The 24479-nt window shown below is 39.3% G+C and overlaps 1 protein-coding gene across 5 annotated transcripts in view; it reads left to right on the plus strand.

Moving 5' to 3' along the window:
• The window catches only part of LOC121527042 (MAP7 domain-containing protein 2-like), a 47988-nt gene extending 25766 nt beyond the window's left edge, over positions 1-22222 (plus strand). For 2 of the 5 annotated variants that reach the window (XM_041813716.1, XM_041813719.1), the window contains 11 exons: positions 3397-3486; positions 5270-5388; positions 8693-8766; positions 8858-9057; positions 11496-11634; positions 11836-12016; positions 12190-12294; positions 14624-14687; positions 16087-16231; positions 17073-17367; positions 19705-22222. In XM_041813716.1, coding sequence (XP_041669650.1) covers positions 3397-3486; positions 5270-5388; positions 8693-8766; positions 8858-9057; positions 11496-11634; positions 11836-12016; positions 12190-12294; positions 14624-14687; positions 16087-16231; positions 17073-17364 — 1409 coding nt within the window. In that variant the 3' untranslated portion in view covers positions 17365-17367; positions 19705-22222. The remainder of the gene's footprint in view (positions 1-3396; positions 3487-5269; positions 5389-8692; positions 8767-8857; positions 9058-11495; positions 11635-11835; positions 12017-12189; positions 12295-14623; positions 14688-16086; positions 16232-17072; positions 17368-19704) is intronic. The other 3 variants (XM_041813718.1, XM_041813720.1, XM_041813717.1) reach the window with 2 other exon arrangements.
• The last annotated feature ends 2257 nt before the right edge of the window (positions 22223-24479 follow it).

The following is a 24479-nucleotide window of genomic DNA, read 5'->3' on the forward strand; positions in this document are numbered from 1 at the left end:
CTGGTCTGTGTAACACCCTTTTGCACCACACAGACACCCCTAACAGCACATACACACATGCAGACAAACACTGACTCTATGCATCATAGCAGACATTTACCCTCCAGCTGTGTAGGAAACTTATTAGACCCCACCTCACCTCCACACAGCCTGCTGCAGTCACAGAAACACAAAGAACCACCAGGCATTTCCAATCAACTCTGTTTCATATTACAGTAGATCCTTGCAGATATCAGTGTTTTTTTCCCCTGTTTTCTCTGGTTTTACCCCTGAGCAGTGTTCCAGGAAGAATTCAGATCCTTTACTTCTACAACTGTGCTTATACCACACAATGAAAATACTCTAATATTTGTAAAAAGAATCATAGATTGAAAGTCTTACTTTTGTAGGGGTGTGTTTAATATATTAAAAGCATCTCCATAGAATATGTTTTTGATAAATATTACATCCAAATGGTTATTTTCCATTTTTAAAATTCAAATTAACATCCCTGCACATTTCCTTTGAAAAATTTCTGACACCAACGCAGGTTGGTCTGAAAAAAGTTAGAGTTAGAGCCTTAGTCAAGCAACAAGTTTAAAAAAGGCAACAAGAGTTTAAAAGCATCCTCTGTCATATTTTAGGGATTTTGCAAATAGCTTGAGTTAATTCTTCCATCTCCACTTTTTAAAGTGAGCTATGGGGGCCAGATAGGTTTGATTTGTTTTCCCCTTAATAAATAAAATTATCATTTAGAAACTGCATTTTCTATTTACTTGGGTTGTTTTTGTGGGATATTAAAATTGGTTTGATGATCCAATACATTTGAGTGTGATAAATATGCAAAAAAATTGGGAATCAGAAAGGGGGCAAATACTTCTTCACGGCACTGTAGGCCGATATTCACAGCAGATACAGGTGGTATTTACAGCCAGTATTGGCGGAAATTTACGGCAGATACAGGCCAACATTTTCAACTGATAAAGGCCTATAATATCTTTGGGGGATGAAGGCCTACAGCGTCAGTCAATAAGGCTGATATTTTCAGCTGATTGAGAGTAGATCTATAGTTGATATATGCTGAAATTTACAGCTGATACAGGCAGGGAAGATGACAAGTAGACAAAGATAGAGAAGTAGAAAGAGGAGAAGAGGATGATGAAGGAGGATGAGCTAGAAGAAAAGAACAAGAGGGAAAGAGGATGAAGAAGCAGAGCACGAAGCTGCTAAGGAGTAAACTAAGCATTGTGAGCTTGACAGGTTTCATATCAATACACGTTTTTTACTATCCATGGAGTTAGTTGGTAAATTACACTCTTGCTGAAGCTGGTCAGGAGAAGAGTTCAAAAGTCTTTTCCACTGAGAAGAGCTTTTAGTGTGGTTCTTTGCTCTTCTTTGAATAAAGAAATGCTGTCCAGCTTTGATCAAACTGCTGCTATAAATTGTTGATGTTACACATCACAGTAAAGAAGTCCAGACGTGGGGCAGAAAGTAATTTCTGCATTGAGAAGCGCTGTCAAAATGCTGAAGTTTATTTGCTGTTTATGGCTCGGTTAACCGTTCACATTGTGGGTGAAAGCAAGTATCTTGAGCTGCATTACAGCACAATTGACAGCTAATTTAACTCATATAGAGGTAAATTAACACTTTAAAGTGTCTTTATTTACAATATGAGGTGGGTCTTCTCTTACAAGAACAAAGCAGAGAGTCAACCTGATAGTAAGGCAATGAAAACTGATGAAGTATACACACTATATATCCTTTAGGAGCACCTAAAGTCAAACTCTAACATAGTAAATAACTTCACCCATGGTGCAAATGTGTTTCACATCAAAACAACAACATTCCACCAGAAAAAATAGCAAAAAAAACACAAAAAAACAACCTGAGTAGGGATCGCTGAACAACGGGAAACATCCAAATACAACTAAACACGTATAAAACACATCTAAAAACTCTGCCCAAGGGCATGATGGGAAACTCTGCCCATGTATCCCCAAGATTTGAGATGGCAGTGAGTGGAGAATTAATTTGTGTGCTATTGTGTCATTAGCAATGGTGAAAATGGTACAAGAGTATAGTACTCAAGTAAAAGTACATCTACTCTTGTTAAAACTTACTTCAGTAAAAGTAAAAGTACTGATTTTAAAATGTACTCAAAACAGTACAAGTACACAAGAAGCTACTCAATTACAGTAATTTGAGTAAATGTGAATGGTAACTTTCTATGGTTGGTCATTTGTGATATCAATCACCTACGTATAACCTAAGGAAATCAGTTATCTCCTGGGAAAACAACTTAAAAGTGTAGGGCTGATACTTAGTGTATGTAGTAATTTTCATAAGTGTGCAGGTCCTGAACAAACTGTCCTCCTTTCATACTGATACCTAAAATTTGTGAGTTATTGGGAACACATGACTGCAAACAAGCTAGAGCTGCATCCACGCTCTCGCTTCAGCTAAACCATAGCAACCGCCTCTTTATCCTTAAATGACACTGATTGGCTGGGTTATTCTCTGACCAGGATCAAGCACATCATCTTGAGGCTTTGCACGATAGATTAGCTTACCGACAGACCTGGAATCTTGATGACTGGCTTTGCAAGGTCAAAATTATAATTGCCAAAATATAGTTGTATGAAATATTTCTCTTCTTCATTTACTGTAAATGAATGTTCCTGATAACTGTTTAAATATTAATTTGGGATTTTTTTAGCCTTTATTTTGTAGGACAGTGGGTAGAGTAGAGAGTCAGGGGAAGAGAAGAATAATATGAACAGAGCTAATGGTTGGACTTTTCACCCAAACTGACCTGAGGGTTAAATCTGCCGTACACTAGGACAGGACTAGGACACTAGGACATTGGCCCACTCTATCTAACATTTTAAGACAGAGCTTTAACTTTAAACTGAAATTGTGAATTGATATTGCGTGGTATTAGTACTTTAGTAGAAAAGTAAATATGTGAATCCTTCCACTAGCTCTGGTTTATGGTAGTTAGGATGTAAAGTTGAATGTCCACTGAATATTGTGTTGTGATTTCCTGGGTGTTACAGTGCCTTCAGGGGCTGTTTAACATTTCCCCTCATGTTCGTTGCTCTGCAGCGTTCGCCTTTGTATCACCATCCTCCATTTCATGATGAAGCAAGCTGCAGCGAGACTCTGCTCTCCGTTCTGCTGCTTCATTTCTGTCTTACATCACCAAGGTTAATTTATTCTGCAGCCTGCATGGCTCATCGATAGGCAGGATTATTTTCTGTGTGAGCCTGCACTTTTCTGTTTGTTGTGTGAGATTGGTTTATTGAACCTATATGTGACGTTTAGATCAGCCCTCAATGCAGCAGCAGTAACAGTAAGCTCTCTGATTCACTGTCATGTTTGTGTCTGTGATTGTTGTTTTGTTTTTTTTTTAATCAGTTGGTGACTTCTTGTCTCCAACCGTGATGGAGCAGCAAATCAACAAACAGCTGTCCAACTCTTCAGCCACCCTGCATTCACCAGAGAGAGGTAAGAGGAAGCCACGGTGCAGATATGATTAAAAAAGAATTTTACATCCTCTGTTTGCAGCTCACTAAAAGCTTTTATTTTCTCCTTAACTTAAATATTTTGCAGACTTTATAGTTAAATCCTGAAAGAAATTGATCCTACTTTTTCCCTTGTATAAACATAGGAAATGCCAAACAAAAAACACAAAAACCACATGGAATAGAGTATAATTTTTTTTTTTACAGTGGATGATGCATGCTGACAAGAGTTAAATGCAAGGAGAGAGCAGTAGAAGACATGGCATACTATGGTCCCATAGAAAGGAATCATGCAAGTCAAACGTTCCTTTTTTTTTGTTTTTGTAAGAAAAATTGCCTTTTTAAGGCCATTTAATAGCCATACAACCCAAAATACAACAATTTTCCTTAAATACAGCACAGCACTGCCACAGTAGATGTTACAGAGGGGCACCAGAGTATGTAAAAGCTCTGCTCAAGCACCATGTGTTATTACTGTCGTCTCTTCTAGGAACCCTAGGCACATGGTACCAAATAGAGAATAACTATCAGCATGATAGCACCCTTGTTTACGATTTATGAGGTGAAATGCCTTCCTATTACAACCTGCAATGGTGGAATGTTTCAGAAATATGTTCTGCCTCTTCCTTTGGCTGTTAAGTCCTCTAAGCTTATTGTATCATATTTGATGCACAGTTAAATGAGACCCCTAATCAACATGATCAACACATTTCTTTTAATCCCCCGAACCATCTTCCATTTGCTTTGTGTTGCTGGGTGAACATTAGGTTTCCGTCCTTCCTCCAATCTTTTTTTCCTTTTCACTCCATGAAGTTATGATGGGAGTAGATTTTCATTTTGAAACGTGTTTGATCTAAAATAGTGGTTCTTGACTGATTTAGCCTAAGAACCCAAAACCAAACTTTAACCACAAATCATGACCCACAATTCTTGCATTTATAAAATCATAACAAGACCCATACACGCTTTAATAGTAATAAATAAAATCTTAAAAATTAATTTTATAAGTGACAGAGAGCCAGTGGAGGAAAGCAAGTATAGGAGAAATATAATGTCTGTAAAAAAACAGTTAAAACCCTGGAAGGAAATGCTCCACATCATTTTTATTCTCAGACATTGCATATAAGAACTTATTGAAAGAGCTGTCCAAAATTTGGACTTGTTTTGTTTATTAATCAGAAGAGCAAGCAATGTTATTAAAACATATGCTGCACTTGTCAAAGCGTCTCATTGCTTTTAGTTTTCATTGTTTTATCCATATCAAAGATCTACACAATCTAAGACTGACTAATAAGTGGCCAATCTCAGCCTCCTATCTAGCCAATCTCCCATTATTTCAATTTTATTTAAATAGAGTTGTGTGAAAACATACTGTTACTGCTGTAGTAAAAAAAAAAATGACACAATCAAAGTCAACATTTTTGCTAAATACTGATTTTTCTTGTCTGCTGTGGTTAATTTTAAGAGCTTAGCTCCCAAAATAAACCTGTCTGAATCAGCCCCAACATGTTACTCAGTGTTTAAGATGTCTTGGTAGTTAAGCTCTTAATCTCTAATGTTGAAAGTATGACGTCTTTGGATTAAGGATGAGAGTGAGAGTAATATAAGGAAAATGTGTTTCCATATTTTCCTGAATATTTTAATCAAGTTTATCCTTCTAATTTTCCTGTCTCATCTTCACCATGTCTTTGTGTCGTTGTGGTATTTAAATGTACATTTGTGTTCATGTCTATTTGTGTGCATGTGTGTTTTTCGTGACCTGTCAGTGTCTTTTGTCGCCCAACGAACAGCTTCCCCCAGCAACCACAGACCGAACAGAAGTTCCTCCAACCGCAGGAGCATCGCTGGATTCCCAGAAGAAACATCCAAAGCCAGAACACCCACGGTTAGCCATCAGACACAGAAACACACAGAGAAAGCATGCATGACCTCATTAACAGTGAGCTGTTGGGGGCTTAAAGGGCATGGTTGGAGGTGTTTGTGGGACATTTAGGTTTTTATGATTATTTAAAACTCACAAATGTCAGCAACTGTAAATTGGAGTCACAAAAGTTGTTCTGTGCTAAATAAACATAAAAAGACTCTGTAGAACTGCTGTATACTCATGGTGACAGCTGAGCCGTTAGGCTGGATTTAAACTGCACGCCAAATGTCCTGTTTACATTTTAGCATTAATGATGTGCTTAGTGCATTAAGATACCAAGTGACTGTGCTTTGTCCATACTATTCATTAATAATACGTCTTCAGTGACTACCTGGTATCAGAACTCACTTTCTTATTCAGACAGCCCATACTTCATTTCTGTGGCTCTCTTACCGTGGGCTGGTATCCCTGCATGCTGTGTGCAGTGAAGCTGCTGGTGATAAGAATGAAGGGGGTGAATTAAGAGACTTGCAGTGCCTCTTTAACTGCTTTTCTCCTTCATATTGTCTTAAAGATGTTTTTGAAGGACACGGTAACACACGATATAGCATATCAATCTTGTGAGGTTCTGGTGTCATTTTCAGACAAGCTCGTTCACAGAGCTGGCTCTTTTTTGTAAATGACAGGATCAGGCTCCTATTTAAGAGATGGTTTCTTTGTTCCAAGTTTTGTCATTTTAAAGATATGAAGAAGGCAAATTGTACCATAAGAAGAATAGTTTGGGAGCTGAAAGGTCGAATGATCCACATCTCTAAATAGAGCCGGAATTCCCATCATTCCAAGCAAGCCTAGATGGGCATAAATAAGCTAGCATAATACCACAGATCACAACAGCTATTGAGGAGAACTTTAATGTCTGGCAATATGCCTCCATTCCAGTCCTAATAAAGGAATCCCAGACCACCAGTGTTGATTTTGTCCTCTAAGACTATGACTAAAAATGTTCGTCAACTGCCTTTTTTCATAAGGAAGACTAGACTCAGACTTGCAGGAAACAGATCTTTGACAACTAAAACTCCTTGAAAAGTAAGTTTCATTTTTGTCAAGATAACTAAAATTAGACAAAAATGTACTTTGGTTTTCATCTGACATTCAGAATCAATGATATTTCTCCACTGTGAGTAAATCTGTCAAAACACAACACATTAGTAGCTTTTCTGCCTCTCAGCTGTAGAAAGCAGGGCCCCTGGGTTCGGCAGAGTGTATAGAAACTACCAACATGATTTGGTACGAGGTTCAGGCAAGAGAATAGATATCTGTAATAAAAGCAAAGAATTCAATGTAAGGACCTTTTATTTAACTCGACTAAAATACTGTGGGCTGAAACTATAAAGGGTAGACATGACTACAATGTGAATAAAACTAAAAGGCATTTAACCAAAGATGGAGACTAAGACTAAAACTAAAAATAGCTGTTAAAGTAAGCACCGCAGACCACTTCAGATGTCAAACATTTTCAGTATTAGAACACTGAATATTACCTCTTTAGATCCAAATGCCCAAATTAGATATAAATCCATGTTAATGCGGAATAATAGACCTGAATCTTTTTTTTGTTTGTTTGTTTACTTGGATCTGATTTTTTTTGTGACAGTTTGAACATCTCAGTCACATTGAATTTGATCTTTTCAAACCATATTTAGCACCTTCTTTTCATGGGAATCCTTTGAAGTGAATGGAGGACTCTGAAACAGGCTGGTTTATAAAAGGTGAAATAGATAGCTTTTATAGCCCCAAAGGAAAATTTGTTCTCACATACTGTAAAAACACAAACACCACTACATCACTTAAAGACAGAAGCACACATGAACACATTAGCCCACATGAAGCATGTAACATAAATGCAGGGCTGGGTTTGAAGTAGATGGAATAAATGTTTAGTGTGGGCGCTTATTGAGTGCTGTAATGGCAAAGGGGCCAAAGCTCTTACTGAGGCAAGCCCTTCTCCGTATTAAATGTCTTATCTGTGGTCTGATGGCAGCAGTGTGAAGAGCAATTGAGGAGGTAATGGAAGTCATTGTTATTGTTTGTCCTTAGCTAGCTACTGACGTAACCAGACAAATGGAAAAAATTAGACATGACCAAAATAATCAGAACTGAGCTTTGAATCTTGTAGTGTGAATGCAGCGTAAGTGCTGTTGTTGTTGTTGCTGTTTTTTTTTTCAAATAAGAAGACATTTACAGTGAAACCTAAAGGTTTATGTTTGAAAATAATCTGAAGAGCATTTTCATGTATGCACTAATGCTGCAGGATTCAGAAATAATGTGCAATTACAATTATTCTGAACAATATTGCGATTGTTATTAAGTTATGATCCATAAATGGTATCTTGAGTCTACCTACATTTTATCAAGGAAATGCAGAGAACATTATAGTCTAGAGGTGTATAAAGCTCAACTCAAAGCACAAATATTTAGTAGCATAGAAATACAAAACCTCAAGACTGACAGCAATGCTTGCAGAGTAAGTGAATATTTTCCACAAAAATACAAGTTTTTTATCTTTTTTTTTTTTTTGAGAATAAAGGTGCAATACTGGCACTATTGTAAACTTCAAGGCCTTTCTGCATTCATTTTTGTAAACCTTTGAGGTACCACTTAATATGAAAATAATTGCAACCTTTTATGCAATTCTGTAATTCCACAGCCTGATATTGCAATTGTGATAAGTTTAGGTGTGCAGCCCTAGTTTTTTACACAGTAAAAATGTTGTGGGCAGAGCCTGCTGTAACTGGTGGCAGAAAGTTAGCTAAAGGTAGCCGGAGGTCAGTTCATGGATAACAACTACATACTGGACTAATGTGGCTGCTGGCTAGTATTAACTCTTTGATCATTTTTATTTTATGTTAGAATAATGTAAATCCCTACAGGTATGGCTGCTGATTCTATATGTACTATCACACTATATTAGCATCTGCATTAGCTTCAAGGAGCATCTTTGACAATATTTTATAGCAGTGTTCCTATTTTGACATCCTTCAGGCAAAATAAGACATTTCCCCCGTTATAAACCAGATACTGGTCCATGTTTCTCTCCACTTGATTCAGCTGTTTTTCTGCCACCACAATGCTTACGCAGCGGCAATGACATAATCATGCCCTCTCCTCCAATCTAATTGATTTTTACTGTTGTTTCTTACTAAGACTCCACTTCCCATGAACCTTAGAGCTTTATTGTTGGCAATAAGACATAACAAGGAAAATGTGAAAATCTTGTTTCTTTCAGTGTTATTGTTAAAGTTATATTTGTTAAAATTTCTTGCAGGGGGAGACTCCAAACACACCTGTCCGTAGTTCATCCTTCAGGTCCAACAGCAAAGGCCCTGCCACTCCTAAACGGTACCTAACACACAAAAACTTACCAGCCTGACCTGGATTATTTTACAGATTACCTCACATCTTTATGTTATTGTGTTTTTTTTTTTTTCAGGGTGAGGTCAAATAGGAGTCGCGCCCAGTCGCCCTGTTCCCCCGGACAATACCCTCCGTCCCCGCTCCGGCAGAGGGCGACCACGCCGGGACATGATGACAGGAACCACAGAGATCACAGCACCCTGGAGAGGAAATCAAACAAATCTGAGAGCTCTGAGAAAAAGATCCCCAAATCCACCAGCAGAGAGCTGAACGCAGGTGAGGAAGTGTGTATATATGTGTGTGTGTCAGTGCTGAGCATTTATTTATAGCAGACAGCTGTGAGACATTTTGTTCTTCTACTGTCAGTATGGTGGATCAAAGCATTCAGCACATTTTCAAGGTGCAATTGGAGATTAAATATATGTAGTTGTCACATTTTCACAGATGGGCAGTGAAATCCAGTGACTGTATATCAAGGATAAGAAATAAAAACACTTGAGTATTAGCTAATCAAGACACGGCAAAATCCAGTGTGTAAGACACACTTTTGCTAGGCTGACAAGGGTTGGTGCCACTTTTTGCCATTGTTTCTCCCTGGTTAGAATAGAGCTCAACAGCAAGGTTCCACAAGTAAAAATCCCGTTCATTTTCTCCATAGAGGATTTTGTTAAAAGCCATATTTTCAGAAGTATCTAATTTAGACCTATCACAAGCTACCTTAGTGATACAGGCTCCTGTACAAGGCAAAAGTTTCCAAAATGTCAACCTTGTTTCAAGAAAAACAGTTTAAAACATACAAAAAATATTTGGTTTGAAAGGTTGAAAAAAGTCCTGAATGACAAGTAAAATGTCGAATTGCAACGCATGGGGGGATATACTCGTGCATCTCTGTATTTTATGGCACTTTGTTGAAATGTGTTGTTGAGTCTCTTAAGACAATTTACTGCATTTCTGTAGATTGATAAATCGTAATTGATGAATTCTTCTAGTTTTCTTTAATTGCATGTTGATCATGCAAGAGGTTTGTCCCATGAGCCTGCAATGGGATTTTTTTCTTAGTTGAAAAGGAATGAGATCACAGACAAAAACAACCAAAGTCAGTGACACTATATGGGTGAAAATATTTGGCCACACTGGTTAAATATCGAATTCAAGTGTTTCAAACAGACACTATCCCACAGGACTATAGGATTAAGCACCTAGCCATACAGTCTCCATCTGCAAACAATTATGATCCTAAATGAGTCGCCCTGGAGAGCTCAGTGACTTCAAGTCTGGTTCAGTGATACATGCCATCTTTTCAGTGAAGATGATTGGTGAAATTTCATCCCTGTGCTCTGAACTTCCACTGACATTAATTTAAACACAAAAACTGTGCAGCAGGAGCTTCATTAATGGGTTTCCATGGCCGAGCAGCTGCATGAAAGCCTCACATCACCAAGCCCAATGCCAAGATGGAGTGGTATAAAGCATAGTGACACTGGACTGTGGAGCATTAGAAGTAGGTTCTGTGGAGTGATGAATCACACTTCTCTGTTTGGTAGTCACATGAGCAAGTCTGGGTTTGGAGGATGCTGGGAGAAGGTTACCTGCCAGACTGCACTGTTCAAACTGTGAAGTTTGGTGGAGGAGGGATAATGGTATTAGGGTGTTTTTCAGGGTCTCATCTAGACCCCTTATCTCCAGTGAAGGCCAATCTTAATGCTTCAGCATACCAAGACACTTTGGACTATGCTATGCTTCCAACTTTGTGCCAAAAGTTTGGGAAGGCCTTTTTCTATTCCAACATGACTGTGCCCCATCAAGCACAAAGTAAGGACTATAAAGATTGATTAGTTCAGAGAGGAGGTACTTGACTGGCCTGCGCAGAGCCCTGACCTCAACCTCATCCAGCACCTTTGGGATGAACTGGAACAGAGAATGTGAGCCATGCCTTATGGTCCAAAATCAGTGTCTGACCTTATAAATCCTCTACAGAATGAATGGGCACAAATTCCCAAAGATACAATCCAAAATGTTTAAGAAGAGTGGAGGCTGTTATAGCTTTAAAGGGGCCAATTCCATATGAAAGTACATGTATTTGAATACAATTCCATTTGTAATGCTCAGGTGGCCTTTGGATAGTAATCATTTTGAATGAGTAATGCTAATTTGAGAAATGAAATATATTTGTATGAATAAAGCCTTTGCTGTTTAGACAAAAAACTTAAAATCTGAAAGCAACTCTTTTGGTTTCTAAGAACTAGTGCTTGGTGAAACATACTTGTAAGTATTTTTCAGTTGCACTCAGGGATGCACTGATGCATCGGTTTAATATCGGTAATGGATGACATCAACCCTGTTTATATCAGCTAATGTCAGCAGCTAATTTTGTATCTGTTGTTTTCAGTCAATTTAATGATGGCATCTATCATGGCTAACTGCTGATTCAAAGAAGAGAGCTTTTACTTGGCAGAACAAATCACCTTTTGGGCAGACTCTGATCTGTTTGTGTTTGAGAAAATGTTGGCATAGAATTCTTGCACCAAAAGAAGTACTTAAAAAATAATAACAGCAGTGAGCTGGATTGTTATTTTAAACATTGGCATAGACTCAAATTTGTACAATTGATGCATCTTTAATTACACACTCTTCTGTAAGATTTGCCCTGACAAGTTTTCGCTAAGTCATGCTGCATCACCTCCTCCTCACTCCATCTTTCTGGTCTCCCTCAGAGTCTCCAGGCACACCCACAGGCAGGAGTGTCGGTGGGACGACGGACGCTGAGGAGGCAACCAGGCTGCTGGCAGAGAGGCGCCGTCTGGCTCGAATACAGAAGGAGCAGGAGGAGAGACAACGGCAGGAGGAGGAGAGGTCTGTGTGCCTGTGTAAAAGATCTGGCACAAGAAGATTTGAATTTAAACTGATAATCAAATAATCAGATACATTATTATTTAACCCAAGCCCTCTGAAACAACCCTTTGGCTAAAGATCAATAAAAAAAAATGCCTGATCCATCTCTACCTTCCTGTTGTATGGTCATCTGCTCTGCTCAAAGTATATCTGTGTATTCAGGCTGAGAGCAGAGGAGGAGCAGAGGAGGCTGCAGGAGGCGAGAGAGCGACAGGAGAGAGCTGCACGGCAGGCGGAGGAGGAGAGAGCGAGGCGGGAGGAGGAGAGGAGGAAAAAGGAGGACGAGGAGAGACGACAGAAGGAGCAGAGATGGAAGGATATGCAGGAACAGCTGGACAGAGAGGTCAGAATTCATCAAAATCTTGTGTTAATGTTCAGGTCTCTGCAGGTTCTTAACATTATAAAACCCTTCTCGAGTTAATTTAAATACAAACCACAACCCAGCCATGCTTATTTTTCACTTTAAGCATGAAATAATGAAAGAGAAAATGGATGACCGGTTGTTTGTTTCTTCAGAGGGAGGAGGCGTTCCTGCGAGCCCAGAAGGAGGCGGAGAGGAAGCGACAGGAGAGAGAGCTGCTGCACATCCAGGAGGAGCAGGAGAGGCAGCAAAGGAAGAAGGTAACACAAACACAAAAAGTCTCTTGGACTAAGAGAGGCTGAGGTGAGTGGAGCTGAAGGAGGATGGGGAGGTAGACAGTTTGATAGTTGTTTAACATTTGGGGCTTCATTCAAAATGTTCATGACTCACAGGGCCTCTTTGAGTGTGTGGCACCCTGGGGTGGTACATTTGCACATTTTTACATTATGTAAGGTGCATATATGATTTTCTACATATAGCCGTTATATTGGCTGAAAAATATCAGCAGAGATTTTCATGCCTGTTGACACAGATATTTATTTTTAAAGCTAATATCCTCTGATACTGATGTCATGAATATTAAAAGGGTATACTTATGTAAAACAATTATGAATAAGAGATGGAATCTTTTAATTTTAAATTTCTAAAAACTCAAAAAGGTGAAAGTCCTGTGATCTTAAGCAGCAGCTGCAACTTTCTCCACGAATCGGGAGCAAAAATAAAAATCAGTGTTTCCTGTTTCTGATCTGACCTGTGGAAGATGTAAAGGTAGCTTAGGAGGTAGTTTGAGGAGCATGTCTGATAAATTCGATCTAGAAATGGAGAAGCTCTGTTAGATAATGCGGTCATTTTCCTAAAAGGGCTTCATACATAAAATTATGCCAAGGAAAATATGGTATAATCTGGAGAGAATACCACCCAATTTTACTATATAAGCTCCAGTAATCCAGTTAGAAATCTTTATGTGGAGGGATAAGTGGAGCCATTACTGCTGTGTAACTAGATGAAGGGGACAGTTTAACCTTGTAAAGCTGATGGATTGTCCAGATTACATGTTTGTCATCAGGCAGATCCAATCTTGCAAGGTTTCAAGCTGATACGCTTGTTCCTAGTCAGAGATGACCGGACCAATCAGAGTCATTTATGAGAAAGAGGCGGTAGCTACAGCTGTGGTTTAGTTAAAGGGACTGCAAGCGTGTGAATAATGGCAGCCGGTAAAGAAGTTAGCGTAGAGTAGGTATAGCAGCAGTTTGATCTGAACTGGGCTACATTTCTGTATTTAAAGAGGAGCAAAGAACCACACTGAGTGGGAAAGAAGTTTTTTTCTCTTTATGAATGGCTTAAGCAAGAGTTTAATTCACCTACTGACTCCACTGATAGTGAACGGTGATAAAGGCTGCCTGTTGAGCTCATGTTCAGTTGTAGTGACAGACTGAGCATTCGTCCAGTCACCCTTCAAGATTCTCTTGGGAGGTTCTGTCCATGGGGTGTTGCCCAGTGTTGGGAGTAACGTGTTACTAAGTACTTAGTTAGGCGTTACAGTAACTCCGTTACTTTTCATGGTAACTAGTGGTGTAACGCGTTTCTTTTTAAAATCATTAACGCTGTTACAATTACTGAAAATTTAAATCACTCATTACACGTTACTTTTACAGCCGACAACTCTGTGATGAAGGTCAGTAAACATTCAGTTCGGCGGATGGCGTGACAGGACCTTAAGCAAACCAACATCCTGTAAAAGAAAAACCGAGTGACAGCACTGAGACACACAAACACAGGCACTGAAGTGCATACACACATCATCGCTGAGCACTCGAGTGTGAGCTTTCTATCTTGTATACGAGCATTAGTATTCCCTCCTTGGGATAAATGCCAAAAAAGGACAGGGAAGGAAAGTTTTTCACCGCCAAGAACAGTGATTTTAACTTCACAAAGTACTGAGTTAAAAACACGCTTTAGCTAAACTAGTTTCCAGATAGCTGGACGCTACAAACACCAGTAACCTAAGTACAGCTCACGTTAGCACAGAAGACCAAGCAGGGAGGAGCCACTCCATGCAAACAACCAAGGCTGGATTTTAAGATACCACCAGCTGCAGAGTGTGTGACTAAGGAAGCACTAAACAGAGTGTTAGCAAGGTATGTCGTTGAAGAAATGTTTCTGATGTAAGCTGTAGAGTTCGCTGCCTTCAGAGGAATAATGAGAAAAAAACAGATGAGAGGACAAATAGGATCGTCATACAGAAAGACACTCAGAGAGTAAGTGTAAAATCGTGTAGAATAATGAGGAATGAAGCAAAAGAAGTAATACTTGAGTTCCTTTTCAAAATAACTAGTTAATTTTACAATGCAGTATCTCAGTTACTAACTCAGTTACTTTTTGCAAGCAGTAACTAGTAACTGTAACTGTTACTATTTTTCAGTAACTTGCCCAACACTGGGGTTGCCTTGACAGATGAATATGTGAACCAGCTTATTTGGTGCGTCATGTTAAGGGCACTTTGACGTAATGAAAAAAACAACACCATAACGACATGTAAACAAAGACTATATTGTGGGGTGTTTAGTTGTATTTTGTGTGTTTTTGCAGAGAATTGAGGAGATTATGAAGAGAACAAGAAAGAGTGAAGTGGAGCCGCTGTCTGCTGCAGCTGGTGAGTATCAAAAGAATCCACATCCTCAAACACGCCATCCTAAAACCTCACAAATTCAACAATGTTAGGAGGAATGAATAATTAAACTGAGTCTTAAAAGACTAATAAACAGTGCAGAAGACTCAATATCCAACATGAAGCACCATGATGAAGATTAGATCTCATCTATTTATGTCTGTTTTGTCGCTCTTTCCAGTTTTTTCATCTCCATTTTCCATCGTCTGTTGACCTTGTTTGCTTTTTTTATGTTTTGTTGTTTATCTCTGTGATGAGCTGCTTTCCCTCTGGTGTAATTAGTTTCCTCTAAATTGAATCAGATCAGCTGCAGAGTGACTCAGCAATGAGAGGCAGACAGGAGAACAGCGCCACCCAGTGGTTATCTGGCAGCGAGACAAACACTGATTACACTGCAGCATTTATTGAACTCTCTGACACAGACTGGGTTATTTAAGGACAGTTTCAGCAGCCAAGAAGCTCCAGAGGAAATTTAATATACATATAGTTTTAACATTACAACCTGAGTTTCAAAACCAGCCAAACAAATTAGATAGAAGGGGATGCCTGAACTAAAGCGTTTCACTACCTTTACAGTGAAATATTAACTTAATATATCATTGACCTGTTTAATAATTGTTATAAAGCATTAGATGATCCTGTTACACATTTAATTTAGTCCATTTAAGGGAATCCTAAGAATACATGCATTTTATTTCCACTGTTTCCTGGAGATACCTGATAATGTCTGATTGTTCTTTGTGGTCTTGACTCATCTATCTTGAATCTTAAGAGCAACAAAAGAACAAGCAAACCAAAAAAACAGTCCAAACTTCATTAGAAAGAGCAAAAGCCATTCTTGCCTGTAATTGTGGCCTGAAAATTATTTTCTAGCTTGTCAGAAGAGTATGCTGTTATCTTGAGAAAGCAAGATTTGTTATACCAAGATTCAGAGAAGAAATAAGTTGGGATTTTGAGGACTTATCTGTAAATGAGTATCTTTATCTCATTATCAAAGAAAATGATGTGGTTATCTCAAGTTAATGAGAAAGATAAGCCAAAGTCAAGTTGGAAAAGCTCATTATCACTCTAAAATGGAATTGATAAAGTGTATGGATGGCTGTCTGAGTAGGGCTGCGTTGTGTGATCGTTTTCTTGTTTGCCATACATCAAAAGAAATAAATCTATTTATTGATTTTTTATAATTGCATGATCGTGGCTGAACAGGTAGGGTTTATTGTCTGCCTGTGAGCTTATCAGTGATCCAATGTTTAGAGAACAGGGGGCTGGACAGTGTTTTTTTCTTGACTGTCCTATGTGTTCACTGTTGTTGTAAATGTTTGCTTTTTTTTTAGAAAATAGAGAAGATCTTGTTCACAACCAAGAGCACTTTTTTGTTTTTCAGCATCTGAAACGAGGCCAGAGGCTGCGGTGGCCTCAGAGGAAGACGCTCCGACTCCAGCTGAAGCCCCCGTCATCATGCTTGGACCGCTGGAGAACAAGAGCTGCGTGGACGAGCTGTCGGACGGAGTCCAGTCCATGGATGTCAGGTGAGACATCTTTGTCTGTTACAGATATTTTTCAAAGCTAGTGCTTCTCCTTCATAAAGTATAATTCAGAGAAGACACATTCTACGGTTTTTAGTTTGTCTGCTCTGGAGTGACTCCACACAAACATCTCAGTTTTCTCCTACATGCAGCTCATCACCATTCCCTACTGCTCATCTAGGCATCATAATAAATTACATTGTCTTTATTTTTGCTGTACAAGCATTGAGTAAAAACTGGAGATCAGCAAGTAATATGGTGTTAAAGTATTTGTATTACAGTTGATCTGTACAGTCCTCCTCTTTTAATAGCCATCTGCTGGGGTTCTAGGTGTACCTGTCTGACCTTAAAGCCTAATTGATGCTTCTGCAGTGAAGCTATGCTGTAGCATACACCGTAGGTCTGTGAACCCCTTAACCCTAAAGCGAGGCCAACACAGGCCTGCAATCCAGACTGCAAGACCTGTGATTGGTCGGCTGGGTAGCACTGGTGACAGCCAATCTATGAGTAATATTTACTCATAAACTAGTGAGATAAAGACTACAGACAGTGATACAACTATTTCAATCTACCCAAAAATATCAAAGGTGCTTCTCTTCTTCATCTTCTTCTTCATCAATATAGGATTTTAATGAAAATAGATGCAGTTATTGTTAGGAATAAAGACAGAAAATTTAAATTTTCACCTACATGTACACACATGGGGAATCTTTCATCCAGATCTCATTCCAAAGCCCTTTTTTTCATAAGAAACCATAAAGACTCATGATTGAAGACTGAAGCTTTATTTTGAAGGGTTCATATTAATAAAGTCTCCTGTCTCTGTCATCATTGTGTCTTGAAGTTCTCCATCTGTCTCCATCAGTCCTGTGTCCAGGGACGAGCAGGCAAGCGCCCACGAGTTCTCACCAGTCACAGAGGGGACCAACGGCTGCCCCCTGGACCAGCTAATGGATGTGGATGCCCACGGGCGAGGGCAGCGTCAGGTCGCAGAAACAGCCCCGTACCCCAAAATGCAGGCCGGAAGCGGGGTTGGAGACCTCAACAAGAACCTGCTGATTCAGGGGTACAGTGCCGCCTCTGAATCCTCACAGCTCATCCACAGCATTGGCCCGAGTAAACTGGACGTCCAGTAACAGGTAGAGATGACCTTCGACCTTCATGTGCCCATGAATAATGTGAAAACATTTTTCCTGTGGAGAGGATGTCTGTTATTTTACTGCACAGAGCTTTATTTATAGTTGTCTCCAACATTTAGGATTTGTTGCTGAACCAGTTTATTCTATACAACCACTAAAAAATTGCTTTTACTTATTTTTATCAGGGTCAGTGCTTATAAAACACTTCCTAACTAATAAAGGTCACTTTAAGAGGAAAGCAGCTAATTGTTAGGCTTCATACTAGGATACCACATCTTGCGCACTCACCTTCACTGAGTACAAAATATGAGTACTAAATCATACCATTTAAGTTGAAGTAAACAGAAGAAACTTTTGCCCTAAAGGAAGGATAAGCACTTAGTGAAAAAGTCCCTACACCTAGTTAAATCCTTACTATTTGTCTCTAAACGTCAACCTTGCTGACTGATGGGAGACAACAAGACAGCAAGATTATTTTAAACGTTCATTCTATTTCATTAGATGTTCTTCATCCCTCCTCTCAACAATTTATCCCTGCAGGGTTCTGTGGGAATTTGTGCCCATTTGTTCTGTAGAGCATTTCTTATGTCAGGCACTTATGTTGGACCAGAAGACCTGGCTTGCAATCTCTGTTCCAGGCAAATAAATAAATCCCAAAGGTGCTTGATGGGGTTGAGGTCATGGCTCTGTGTGGGCCAGTCAAGTTCTTCCACACCAAACTCATCAAACCATGTCTTCATAGCCCTTGCTTTATGCTCTGGGGCACAGTCATGTTGGAACAGGAAAAATTGTTGCCACACAGTTGGAAGCATAGCATTGCCCAAAATGTCTTGGTATGCTGAAGCATTAAGATTGGCCTTCACCAAGGGGTCTAGACGAGACCCTGAAAAACACCCCCATACCATTATCCCTGCTCCCCCAAACTTCACAGTTTGAACAATGTAGTCAGACAGGTAACGTTCTCCAGCATCCTCCAAACCCAGACTCACCTATCCGACTGCCAAACAGAGAAGCATGATTTGTCACTCCACAGAACACGTTTCCACTGCTGCACAGTCCAGTGTCGCTGTGCTTTACACCACTCCATCCAACACTTGGAAAAGGACTTGGTGATGTGAGGGTTGCATGCAGCTGCTCGACCATGTAAACCCATTCATGAAGCTTCTACTGCACAGTTTTTGTGTTTACATTAATGCCAGTGGGATTTCAGAACTTTTCAGCTATGGAATCAGCGGCACATTCAAGACTTTTACAAACCATGCTTTTTGGCAGGGTTGCTGTTGTTCTTAAACGCTTCTACTTTCCAACAATATGTCTTACAGTTGACTGTGGAATGTCCAGCAGTGATGATATTTACCAACCATCTTATTGCAAAGGTTGCATCCGTTATAGTACCACACTTGAAGTCACTGAGCTCTTCAGAATGACTCATTTAGGATCACAAATGTTTGTATATGGAGACTGCGTGGCCAGGTGTTTGATTGTATACAACAGATCTGATCAAAATGCCTGAATTTAATAATAAACAGGTCTGGCCAAATACTTTTGTCCGTGTAGTGTAGCTGCATCAATATCCAATAGTGGTATCCCTATCTGTGCAAATTTAAACTATTTTTGTATGACAGCAAAACAGATATTTTTCCTCTCAGCTCCATAGTATATTTTCTGCATGAAGTCAAGGCAAGCTTCAGTGTGAACTCAACAGGATATATTCAGGAATTCACCATGTGAGTGAGTAGGGGATGATGTTTATGTTCTTCAACTGGAGCAGAAGGGAGGTAGTAAAGCTAATGATCCGTGTGCTCGTTATAAAGCTGTTCTGTTATGGTTGCTGTTTGCCAGTATGTTCTTGCACACCTTTTTGTTAATATTGTGAATGTGTCAAACTACACAAAGCACTGATACAAGGGAGAAAAAATCTCAGATAGCATCATAGAGCAAACTTTGTTGCTTTTTTCTCCAAATTCTTGTTGTTCTTTTAAAATCATAGACCCTTCTCAGACAGCCTGCCCCCCTTATCCCCTCCAGCAGAGATCATCTGCAGCTGTGAGATGCATATGTGAAAGCTTTACAATCTGATTTCCTTATTAAGAGCACATGCAGGGTTCTGTTAAAGCTGAAACTTGATATTGTGTCGTTTGATGGACAACACAACTACAAGCTTAATTTCACCTTCATTAACCTGTCCAAAGTTGAGATATCTGCAGCTTCTCTGTTCCTCTGGTCATAGATACACTTAGGTGAATAATTTTAGAGATTTATAGAAATTTTGCTAATTTTAGAGAATAAAGAGTTTTAAATGATTTTCTCTGTTTTCCTCCTCCTCTGTCTCTGCAGAGGACCCGGGCGGCTCAGGAGAATCAGGAGCCTGGAGACAACAGATCAAGAAATCATCACTTCTGTCTGCAACAAAAACAACAATAATCATCATTTCCACAAGGAACAAGTGCTGAAGAATTCACACCACAACCGTAAAACAAAACTTAAATCACAGCAAAGCTTCTGGCAACTTTTGAGGCAGTGCAGGTGGGCAACTTTGACTCTCACAGGTGGCAAACTCATGTAAATGTTAAGTGTATTTATAAATAATCGTAAAAGAAGAGGGATCAGTGTTCCTGCACGTTTGTAAGATTAGCTGTTAGGCTTTGGAAAAGAAACAGTCAAAAACATGAGAATAAAATCATCAGAAAATAGAGAAGACATGCTGAAACTTGTTCTAAAACTTGCGGTATAGGTTTGGGTTTGCATTAAACGCACTTAAGAGCCAAATTTGCTCACACTAATCAACCTTTTTATCTACAAGTGATATATTATTCTACACTTAAGCCGTCTTACAGAACTCGGATGTTGGACTGCATCTTTTTAAACCATCATCTCCTCCACATGTGCCCCAGCTGAAGCTAGAGTTGCCCAGCTGTGCTGCCACAAAATATCACTTGAAATCATCCGCTTAAGTCTCATCCCCGCTTTTGTAAAACTCTGTAAATAGACGTGATGGTGGAGGAGTCCAAGCGGCTCTGTAGCAGTAAATCTGGAGGGAAGCTGTAAAAAAGAGACACAATCGTGTAAATCCTGTGTAGCATCTTCAGTGAGGACTAGCTAGTGGAGCTGTTAATGGTCGTAGCTGTGAACCGTGTGAGAGTTTCTCTCTTCCTGTCGGTGTTTCTGATGGTTCCTGTGTGTTTATATCACCTCTGACCTGCTCTACTTTCCTGCCATCATGGCGCTGGAGAAAACAACCCAAACTCCTATTTTATCACTTTGTTTTTCTGCTGCTTATCACTTGAATCATGGATGTTTTTGAGGAGGTGAAACAATCCACAGCAGGAGCATGGAGGAAGCCAAGGAGTGGGCAAAACACGCCAAGTGTCCTGCATTTTTATCTGGAAATATTGACACACTATTATGTTGTGTATTTGTCCAGCACTGACTGTGACCACGCTAGCTGCAGTTTAAAATGTGCACTTACAGTAGATGTGTGTTTCACTGCTCTGAAGGCGCTCAGCTCATTGCCCCCAATTCAAATATACCTCACCGATCGAGAACAGACTCTGGTGTGAAACAGCATTCACCGCCTCGCAGCTCATCACCTCTGAGGCCTTAAACCTCTGTGCAGTCAAACGTCCACCTAAAACGACCCGTCCTTTGTGCATCATGCAGCATGTGCTTTCAAAGGCCCTTTTTCCACTACAAGAAGCTGTAAACAGAGAAAAGAGAACCATAAATGTGCAAAAAGCAAGGCTGTGATTGATTTGCAACAGCACCTGAAAGGAAGAAATAAAGAAGCAATGGAGAAACATGCAAAATATGAAATCAGGATTGGATTATCAGCACGGCATAGCATGATAACCTTTGGCTGCTACAAACTCTAAATAATCCTTGAAACTGTGGTTCACTGTGCTGATAACTCAAGCAAACATTATTGAAATATAAAGAGTCTTAGGATTAACAGACTTGTGCCTCACTCTGTTAAAGATCAGTCACAGCAGGATGTTTAGTTTAACATGTTTGAGGTGAGCCTGTCAAGATAAATGACATTAACTGTGATTAATTAAGGCTGATGAAAGGTGAATTACTCTTTTAAGCACATAATTTGATTTACCATATATGTTAGTACCCAATGAGAATTCGTGGGTTCTAAACTCAGTCTGCATATATTTAATAATGTTGCCTTGGCTCAGAGTCCCAGAGAGTCTTTTTTGAAGGTAATGACTTAACAGAAATAATTTCAGCTGCTAAGAAGGTATTTAAAGTCTTCTTCTGGTGGAAAAAGCAGCCATTTCTCCTCCAAGGCGCCACATTGAGTCCAACACCTATCACTGCTGCTAACTTCAGCTCATAGTTTCATGTTTCTCTCTCTCTCATTCGCTCATAACTCCTCCAGATTCTGCTGAAGCTCATTCATAAGAGGGTCTGTTGGGTCCCTGTGTATATGAAGTAAAGATAAAGGACATAATGTTTATCCTAATAGTACTTAACTCTGTGACACTGCAGCTTGGTGGAATATATCATTGTAGATGTGGTGCATGGAAAACTGCTGAAAAAGAACAATAAAACTTCATCAAGCCATTTGTGTCAGTGAGCTGGAGAAACAAACAAATGTAAAATAAAGGAGAACTTTGACTTCGTCAAAGAGACGAAGCTGTAATGATGTTTAGTCTTTGACTTTCATGATGTGAAATATGAACTGACAAATCTAGTGTAGGGCTTAACCAATGCAGCCACTTTAATTTATCATGATATCTCACTGTGTGTTGACTTTCTGCTGCACTGACATTAAAACTGATCTGCAAACACTGGACTGGATGTTTATTTAATTAAGACTCATGTACAGCTGATTTAAAACTGACACCACTTAAACCACAGAGCATGTCATCCTGTGTAGTTTGTCATCTTTCAAATTAAAGACTGTCACCTGTTGGTTCTCAGTAAGAAATTATCCTGTAAAGAATTAAAACATCATTATCAGTGTGAAAATATGGGGGTGTCTTCATTTGATTTGATTAATAAGCATACTATTGATGAATATGGATAATATATGGGTTATTGTTTTTGAATTATCAGACTCAAACAGTTTGACATTTAAGAGCATCTGCACCTTACTGATATTTGAGCACAGATTGCAACAACACCCAAACAATAGTTTGATATTGGTGATTAAAATCATGACCTATGTCTAACATTTTCTGTCCTTACCACTAGGGCTGCACGGTAGCACTGTCAGCAGATATTAAAATTTCTGCTGATATATACTTCTATACTTCTGATATATGGGTTGTAAGTATTGGTCATATTTACAAATACGTTTGTGGAGTTTTAGGCAGATCCAACAGACCTACAGTATGTAGGGCCTTTAACTTTAAAGTGGATTTTAAGGACTGATGTTTAAGGTCTGAACTAAATTTATGCAACTGTAACGGCTCAATTAAATTTGAAAATATCTGCAAAACAGATATCAGCAAGACCTAAAAAATAATGCATTCTTTATTACGAGCTTTAAAGGGAACTTTTTTCATCTTCTGCACACATATGACTGGATTAGCAGTGGACTACTAGTGGCCGAGGGGCCATATACGGCCTCCCTCCTCCCTTGTTGAAGCCTCCAAGTCAATTAGGGCACACTCACACTTGCTAATCTGTACCATTTAGGTAGTGTCATAAAGAAACAAAATCTGCCATTAAGGAGTTTACATTCATCCAATGATCAATCATTGACACCATTACCCTGCAAAGCAGATAGATTTGGCCATCTCTGTGTTTCTCAATGGCGAATCCATCTTGCAAATCTCCTATCTGAACAGTTTGGGCTCGGTTAGAAAGTGACAGGACCAATCAGTGACGAGGGGCAGTACTTTCGGGGGCGGCTGAGTCATGACGTAAGCAAGCAACAACAAGAGGCCAGTGGAATTATGGCAGAAGACATTAGCGTGGATGCTGCTAAAGCACCAGTTTTATCAGAACTTGACATTTCTTTGTCAAAAGAGGAGCAAAGAACAGCACTGCGCTGTTTTCAAAAACAAGTCATGTACTGGCATGTCTACAGTCGTTATGGTTCATGTTATGCAGTTCTCGATGGAGGTAGCAGCTACATCATGTGTCTTGTTGCTCTGATTGGCCCGTGAAGATGTGACAGACAGAATGTTCATCCAATTGCCCTCAGAGTTTTTTTTTCAAAGTCTCTGCCCTTTCCCAAACGCTCACTATGTAAGGTTTCCCAGATTGGCTCATCACGTTACTGACACCATGCACAAAGAAAAGGTAGAAATATTTATGTAATGATAATTAAATTGCTAGTTTTTTGGTGTTCTTGTCTTGACATTAAAAGATATAATAATTATCGATTCTGTAATTAGCTCATTAAATCAAGCATCACTGTTTGCATTTGGGTTTGAAGCATATCTCTGCTAGAACTTCAACCTGCTGAAAACTACAGACCTGCAGCCAGCCTAGTGGAGCAGGGAGTCTTTTTCCCCTAAAAACCGACCTTGTTTTGCAGTTTCTTCCCTTATTTTTGGAGCTTCAAATGACATGCAGCTGTACTGTAAATTGTGTGCACAAGTTCTTAAAGCAATCATTAATGGAATCTAGAGTGTTGCTTTAACAAGAAAAGAGCTTCTGATCAGCCTTGATTTTTCCAGAAATGCAAAACTTCTGCCAGTATTTATAACCCATAGAACTGATAGAATTGTGTCAGCTGAAGTCTTTTGCTTTATTCATCATCATTCGTTACACTTTAAAGTCTGTTTTAAGGACTAAAATGTATTATTCGTTCACCCTCAAACTTCAAGTTGTGTGTGTTCAAAGGCTTAAGTTTTAAGGTCTGAACTACATTTTAATATCGGTATAGACATTTTATCTATTTATCGATTTAAAAAATTGATATTCTGGACCGCTATCTCTCAGGGTGTTCTCATCAAACCCCCTGAACCCCCCTTCAGGCTACAGGCCTGAACTACATACATTGCCAACCGTATTTGCCCCCTCTTTTGATTCCTGATTTTTTTTTTTTTTTTTTTGCATGTTTATCACACTTAAATGTTTTGGATCATCAAACCAATTTTAATATCTCACAAAGATAACCCAAGTAAATACAAAATGCAGTTTCTAAATGA

The sequence above is a fragment of the Cheilinus undulatus genome, linkage group 19 (genome assembly GCF_018320785.1).
Source record: "Cheilinus undulatus linkage group 19, ASM1832078v1, whole genome shotgun sequence".
Lineage (NCBI taxonomy): Eukaryota > Metazoa > Chordata > Actinopteri > Labriformes > Labridae > Cheilinus > Cheilinus undulatus.